The 7,889-nt window shown below is 45.8% G+C and overlaps 1 protein-coding gene across 1 annotated transcript in view; it reads left to right on the forward strand.

The window, feature by feature from the left end:
• Positions 1 to 2,169: 2,169 nt before the first annotated feature.
• Positions 2,170 to 7,889, forward strand: part of NSMAF (neutral sphingomyelinase activation associated factor) — a 55,868-nt gene continuing 50,148 nt past the window's right edge. The window contains exon 1 of the mRNA XM_015412859.1: positions 2,170 to 2,459. Coding sequence (XP_015268345.1) covers positions 2,407 to 2,459 — 53 coding nt within the window. The 5' untranslated portion in view covers positions 2,170 to 2,406. The remainder of the gene's footprint in view (positions 2,460 to 7,889) is intronic.

Genomic DNA, 7,889 nt, shown 5'->3' on the forward strand with positions numbered 1-7,889 from the left:
CTTCAGGTACTTCTTTATAATTTTGGTGGGTTTTAAACCCTCAATTTATTTATTTTTCTGTAGAACTGGGGCTTTTCTCAGGTTTGCAGAATCTTGTCTGTCTGTGGCCCCAGTCGTTGGATTTAAGTATCCATAGACATGTCCATGTTGAGAAATATACTGACTGATGATGACACAGTGACAGCTTTCATGTACATCTGGGCATGTAACAGCAATGGGTAAAATCTCCACCATATTAGATTAACAGCTGATCTAAGAAATATACCTTGCAACATAAATATATTTTTCATCTGTTGGTCTGTGATTATTGTTTTTAATGTATATTATTGTATTTTAAATTTTAATTGTATTTATTGTATTACTAATATAATATAGCCTGCCTTGAGCCCGCTTGCAGGATGGGTGGGCTATAAATACAAATAACAAATAAATAAATGAAATAATAAATGACCAAATTCTGTTACTGCTCCACTACTGTAAACATCTGAATAGCAATGTTTGCAGTGATGCGCTAAAAGCTGAATTAGACAAATGCACACATCCATCTCACCACATGCTGGAGCTCAAGTTCTAGACAAGAATGTTCCAAAGCTGCCTTGTAGATGGATACTTGCAGGGCTTGAATCTATACATGTATTTATGCTGGTATGAGAACAAGCAGTGAATATTGTCTGCTGGGTTTCTGTATAGGAGGGAAGTGGAATGGAGCTGTAGGTGCTCAGGAGATTCTAGCTTCTGAGGAGAGACAGGGAAGCTACTGAGATAATTCCAGGCCCTATACCAACTCAGTGCTAGGTTTCATTCTAGGTCTGCGAGGCAACAAACTCCTAAACGAGATTGTCCCACTAATTCCGGAATCTGTATCAACAAGTACACTGTAAACTATAAAACAGAAACTTGATTGTTACAGAATTAATCCATACTTCATGTAAATATATAAACATATTTACTGTTGATGTGATTGCAGATTTTCAACTGCTTTTAATTTTCTGATACAAGTTCCTGAGAGTAGAATTGTCATATTCAAGTTTCCCCAAACTAGTTTCTAATTTGCATATTATTCAAATTGCTAATTATGCAAATCAAGTACATTGATTATTGTGTTCCCTTCTAGTTGTTTTGCATGTCCTGTTGTTAACTACCATATAAAAGTAGGGCAAGCTGCACAGAAAGCTTTGCTTGACCCTTTGCTGAAGCCATGATTTGCTCAGGCTCTCTTCCAAGAAAAAGCAAAGCATGTATGGGACAGAGAAAGGAAGAGCAAGGCCTTGTGCCTTCTGTCTTTGATTCTTAGTCTTAGGGATGCCAACCTTCAGGTGAACCCTGGAGTTCTCCTGGAATTACAACTGAGATCAGTTCCCCTGGGTGAAAGCTTCAGAGGATGGACTCTATGGCATTATTACCTTCTGAGCTCCCTCCCCAAACTCCAGCCCCTCCAGTACGGATGCCAGTCTCCAGATGGGACCTTGGGATCCCATTATTACAGCTCATCTCCAGACTACAGAAATCAGTTCCCCTGTAGAAAATGGATGCTTTGGAGGGTGGGCTGTATGGCACTGTACCCCACTGAGGTCCCTGTCCTCCCCAGGCTCCATCCCCAAATCTCCAGAAGTTTCCCTACCAGGATCTGGCAACCCTACCCCCATCCCCTGCTGGTGGCTGGGGGCGGGGACGACACCTGACAACCCTATTTGAATCTCCAGAAATGTCCCAACCCGGGTTAGTATCCCTATTGATTGATTCTGCTGCTCCAGCAGTACCCGGTTTTGCATCTGTTCAGTTACTGTGCAAGCAGAAGTTCCTGTGTAGGAGGCTCTTGAAAGTTAAATACCAAAAACATATCTTAGCATGTAGCATTTAGCCTTCGCAGAAGTCGAAAGCTCTATTAACACTGCATTGACAGTAGGTTTCATGGAAACCAGAGAAACGCCACTGAAGTCAAGAGGAGTAGGTGTGCACAGAACAGCAGCCCAACTCTTACTTTCGCTTTGGCCTGACAACTGAATCCTTCCGTTGCCCACCCTAAGCGAATGACGACACTAATAAAGAAAATATTAACCTGAGCATGTGCAGAGTTACTTTCCGGCATCCTTCATGAACTATAAAACAGCGCCTCCTCCCGTGTCCCAGAACAGAGCATATGACTTCTAGGCAGGCTTGCAGAAAGCAGGCTCCGGCTGCGAACAGGGACTAGGAGGTGGGGAGGAAACCAGGAAGGCCGGCGAGCCGAAAATGCCCGGCTAGAGCCCAGCCGGCGCGCGGAGGAAGGCAGTCCCTGCGGTCTAAGTGGTCTGGCGGAGGAGAGTCCTCTGAGGAACCTCTGGCGGCGACAGAGGCCTCTGCCTGCTTGCCAGTTCTTTCCGGCTGCAAAACAGAAGCGCCGGGGAGACGCGGCCGGGCGGGTTCATGGCCTTCATTCGGAAGAGGCGGCAGGAACAGCAGCTCTACTCCAAGGAGAGGTGGGTGAGGTGCCTTAAAGGCCCCAGGCAGTGTCGGCCGGGGGGAGGGCGTCTCTCTGCCCCCCTGGCTGCTTCGGCCGCATTTACTGTTCTTCCCCTTCCTGGGCGAGGGGAGGGAGGCGGCGGCAGCAGCTCCAGCGCTGTTCAAATGCCTTCTCCAAGAGTGTGTGTGTGTGTGGGGGGGAGGATGGATTACAGTCTCCCCCACCCCGAGGGGGAAGGGTAGGGGTCCCCTTCGAAAACAGCCACTTTCGATGCCCGATCAGGCCAAATTAGCGGTCGCCAGGAAAAGGACGGGGGTGGGGGGCAGTTTCGCCTCGGGCCGTGCGTGAAAGCCATCAGCCAGTCCGGCTGGAGTTCATTGTGGCTCCCAGTCTTTGTATTTGTTTTGCAACGTGACGAATGCATGCGAGCAACACGGAAGTCGAGCGATTTTTGGGGCACTGCGGTATATTCTGGATTCGCCTTTAGAATCCACTCAAGCTGCCTAACGCACTTAAGGGTGCAAGTCCCATTGTCTTCGGTTTGGCAAAACCAAATCCAGCACCAAATGTTTGTGCATCCGCAACTCACTGAGGGCTGGCTACGAAGTGAAGCTGGCCAGGCAAATGATCCCAACCCTGCAGCTTTGCACCTGCATTAGTATCTTCTTCATGGTCTGGTTTTACACATGCGGGAGAAGAAGGCAGTGGAGAGGAAAGCACATGGAGGAGGAGTATAGCAGGGAGTAAACACATAGGCACACACACTTCCTAGTTGTGCTGTTTTTCTATTTGCAGGGAGCTACATTTGGAATGTAGTGGTGGAACCTATTGTGCTCCCTCAGTATTTCACCTCCTCATTCTCTTGCATGTGTAAATCGGTCCTAAAGTGGGCTCTTACCTGTGTGAGGTGACTGATTTGTAGGGGTAGCAACCAACCTTTAATGAAACTCTGGGCATCTACCAAAAGTCAGACCAACAAATTCCTGTGCCTTGGCTGCTGTCATGTTTACATTGGGCCTGACATGGCTGTTGCTCTGTTCATTTGTGTTTATTGTTTGAACCTATTTCAGCAGATAAAAAGGTCAAAAGATGTTTGGAGGTATGTAATGTTCCAGTGTTTGTGAGATTCTTTTGGTTATGTGAGTTTAATTTGTCCCTGGTTTTGATACCTGTTTTATATACCAGGGACTGAAACAGACAGGCAAAAATACATTTAAACATGTACACAGTGCATTTCTCTCATTTCAGTTTTTGGGTTTAAGATCAGGAGGCCAGGGCAAAACTTTTAGCTCTGTGGTAGATTTGTGCTGCATTCCCCCACCCCCAACCCAAGCACTGTAATTACTTGTGTGCCTCTCCATAGAGAGTGTCTTTGTGGGTCGTCCAGTTTGTGTCTGAGAAACTGCCCTAATTCTGTTCATCTGAGTAATAAAGAGAGAGTGTGATGGAGAGGTCACATGTCCATTGTACAGATACAGTTTCTGATGCAAGAAGAAAACCTCTCCATATTGGACATGTCGACCACTTGACTGCAAGGATCACATGGGGATGAGGCTTTGCAGATGTTTGAGGGAAGCAGCTATGGATGAGGCCAGCTAGGATGAAAAATGAATATTAACAGCAAGTCATCTTGGGTTTTTTTTTTTAGCGTGTTACAAGCATGTGTGTTGCTGATAGTAATTGGTTTGCTTAGTGTTCTCCCTTCTCTGACATAAAATCCCCTTACCTTCACAAATATAACAATCTGATAGGATAACAAATCTCTTACATGAAAAAGAACAAGGAGGTTCTTGTCAGCTTTTGATCTTTGAAAGGAAAGACGGTTGATGCCTGACAATGAAAGTTGTTACATGATTCAAGATTCTGAGATTGTTTTTAGAAGATTCTAATCTTGCTTGTTTTTGGGATGGGTGTTATGGAAGGGATGGCGCTTCCAGGCCAGAGCTAAAATGTTTAAGAATAATATACTTGAAATGGGCTCTACAGATTTCAAACAGTAAAGTGTGTCTTGTGTGTGATCTTGTTAATCCATACAATATTCTTGTAAACCAGGTTTGTATTACTGCAGATTTTTGGGCTGAATTCAGATTTCATTATAAACTGTAATCAAGCTCCAGTGAAACATGACTGCTGTTTGTTTCTGCACATCTCTTGTGCTTCCCTCTTCCTCCAGTGTACAATGCTTATTGGATCACCTCCTGGCTTGATTAAGTTCACCATTGCATCCAAATGCAGGTGGGCTCAGCAAACAAGTTTTATTGCGCACAAATTAGGATTCTAACCTTGGATTAAATTTAGTTTTAAAGTGCCAGATTATGTGGAATAAACTAAATCACTATATTCAGGCATAATGGTAAATTGCAGCTTGTTCAACTAGGAAGCATTGCAGACTAAAGGAAGTCAGAGAAGCAAGAGACTCCCAACACAACTACAAACTGTATTTGTCGCAAGCAGAATTAAAAGCACTTTGTCATGAAGCCATAGAGAGGGTAGCCTGCATAAAGAGGTTCCTGGTTCAAATTAAATTGGGTTTCAACAAGAGTTCTTGATGAGCTCTGGTATCAGTTAACCTAGTTACCTTTTTTACTGTAGGACTTCATTGACTCTGCTTAATCTTTTTATTTATTTTGTAGAATAATGTGACTTCTGTGAGATAACTTTGTAGATCTTCCAAAAAAGATAGCTGCAGTGATTTGAATGCTTGACCCTTTTCTTTTATGCTGGTACTAGGTTGATTGACTACAAAGCCTGGTGTGGGGCAGGTCCCAGTTAAGCTAGTTATGCTTCCCCAACCATAGAGTCATAAAATTAAGACAGAGTTTCCGTACTCAAGGTACAGGTTTTCTGCTGCCAGACAAACTTTGTTGACATATGTTGTCGAAGGCTTTCACGGCCGGAGTTCATTAGTTGCTGTAGATTTTCCGGGTTCTGTGGTCTTGGCATTGTAGAACCTGACGTTTCGCCAGTAACTGTGACCGGCATCCTCAGAGGTATAATAACAAATGATTGGCACAGTAATGAGATAATACGGAGAACAAGAAAAACTGTGAAAAAGTGACGCTGAATATATATCTTTAAAGAATCATGGAAAAGTGAACAAAAATAGTATATATAGTCATAGAAAAATATATTGACGGTGATCTCCGGAATGTCTTGCCGTTTCGAAGGAAGATCTTCTTCTGAACAAAGATGTAGGGCAAAAAACTGTCTCTCAGTAATTCATATCCTCTGGTGACGTCTCACAATTATCAAAGAAGATTTTCAATGTTCATAACAGCTGTAATCTATAGTAGAACCTACTATACTATACATTACAGCTGTTATGAACATTGAAAATCTTCTTTGATAATTGTGAGACGTCACCAGAGGATATGAATTACTGAGAGACACTTTTAGTCCTACATCTTTGTTTAGAAAAAGATATATATATATATATATATATATTTCTATGACTATGTGCCGCCGCCGCCCTCTTTGGCGGGGGGGGGTGCTGCCCCGTCCCTCCCTCCCAGCTGCTCATCCGGACGAGCCGGGGAGGGAAGTTAAAGAAAGGGTTGTTTTTTAAAAAAAACAAACGCTCAGGGCGAAGCTTTGCCTGAGCGCATATCACTAAGGTTTTTTTAAAAAATGGCGGGGGGGAACCGGAAGCCTCAGGCTTCCCACGGAAGTGGCTGTATAATGTTTGGAGAGCGATCAGACGCCGGGGTGCACCGTTTTCAACCGTTGCACTCAGTTTACCACCACTTGGGACCTAGTGGCAGAGTGCAACGGTTTAAAGGGGACTTACAACGGTTAGGGACGGGAGGCAGATGTTCGCCGTGTGAACGCCCGTAAGTACACCGGTTGGAACCGGCACCCTAACCGTTGTAAATGCCCCGTCTGAACGCACCCACTTTGCTGACGTGCTTATGAACACACGTATACCTTCCAGATCCAGTGTAGATTTTCTCAACTTTGGACCTAGATATCAACCTGGATGCCAAGCTTGTTGAAGTGTTTTGGGCTTCTCTTCTTAGAGACTGCCTGTATTTGCTTGTCATAATTTAAGGCTTAACTCTGGATTTGTTGTCAGAGAAGTGATGTCATTGTTGCCATATAACAGCCAGCCAATCAGTGTTCTTCACGACTGGCTTTCCATGAAAATGGAAGGACTGGTTATTCCTGGCCCTGTTCACTTTGGAAGATTCAGGAGTGATTTTGAATTCACAATAAGGCTTACTGCTCAAGCTATATACATCACCAGTATATACACCAGTTCTGTGTAGTGGTTAGGTAAGTAAAGGTAAAGGTTCTCTTGCTCGAAAGCCAGTCGAATCCGACTCTAGGGTTGCGGTGCTCATCTCCGTTTCAAAACCAAAGAGCCAGCGCTGTCCGAAGACGTTTCTGTGGTCATGTGGCCGGCATGACTATTTATTTATTTATCATTCGATTTATATACCGCCCTAACCCCCCCATGGGGGTCTCTGGGCGGTTTACAGTTTGTAGTGCTAGTCACTTTATAATTCCCTAACTATGGGCACATTCTCAGGGGTTGGGTCAGCCTACCTAGCACCCCGGTGGCGGCAGCTCTCCCTTCTGGCCTCCGGCTTCCTTGGCTCTCAGCTGTCTTCCTTCGGTCAGCAGGATGTCTCTCTCGTGGCGCTTCTCCGGCGAGGCAGCTTTCTTGGCGTGTTGATTCGTCTCTCCCGGCCTCGGCTCTGTCCAGTAGGCTCCGCCGCGCCGGGAGATGACGTCTTCCGCGCCTTCTGCTGCTAGCAACGGCCGCTTCCTGCTGTATCTCCGCAGGCCACGAGGGATCACTCTACTGGCTTCGTCGTTGCGCCACGCCACCTCGTCTCTGCTGCCAGGATTCCGCCGTTGCTGCCATCGCTGTTCCTTCGCCACCGCTGCACACCACACTCCTCAGGACGAGGGGGTGCCCCCTACCCTACTAAGGGTAGGTCCCCATTTATCTACTCGCCCTTTAACGGGCTTTTGAACCGCTGGGTGGGCGGGAGCTGGGACTAAACACCAAGGCGCACGGAACGCTGTTACCTTCCCACCGAAGTGGTACCTATTTACTTGCAATTTCTTACTTTCAAACTGTTAGGTTGGCAGGAGCTGGAACTAGAGATGGGAGCTCACTCCATCATGCGGCACCCGGGTCTCGAACTGCTGAACTACTGACCTTTCACAGCCTGCAGTTCAGCATCTTAATCACTTGAGCCACCGCAGCTCCTAGTGGTTAAGTGCATGGACTCTAATCTGGGAGAACCAGGTTTGATTCCCCACTGTTCCACTTGCAGCTGCTGGATGACCTTGAGCAAGCCACAGTTCTCTCAGAGTTGTTCTTGAAAGAGCAGTTCTTGAAAGACCTCTCTCAGCCTCACCTACCTCACAGGGTGTCTGTTGTGGGGAGATAGATCCAGGTGGGCAGCCGTGTTGGTCTGAAGCGGTAGTACAAAAT

The sequence above is a fragment of the Gekko japonicus genome, unplaced genomic scaffold (genome assembly GCF_001447785.1).
Source record: "Gekko japonicus isolate JY-2015 unplaced genomic scaffold, Gekko_japonicus_V1.1 scaffold1233, whole genome shotgun sequence".
NCBI classification, from domain to species: domain Eukaryota; kingdom Metazoa; phylum Chordata; class Lepidosauria; order Squamata; family Gekkonidae; genus Gekko; species Gekko japonicus.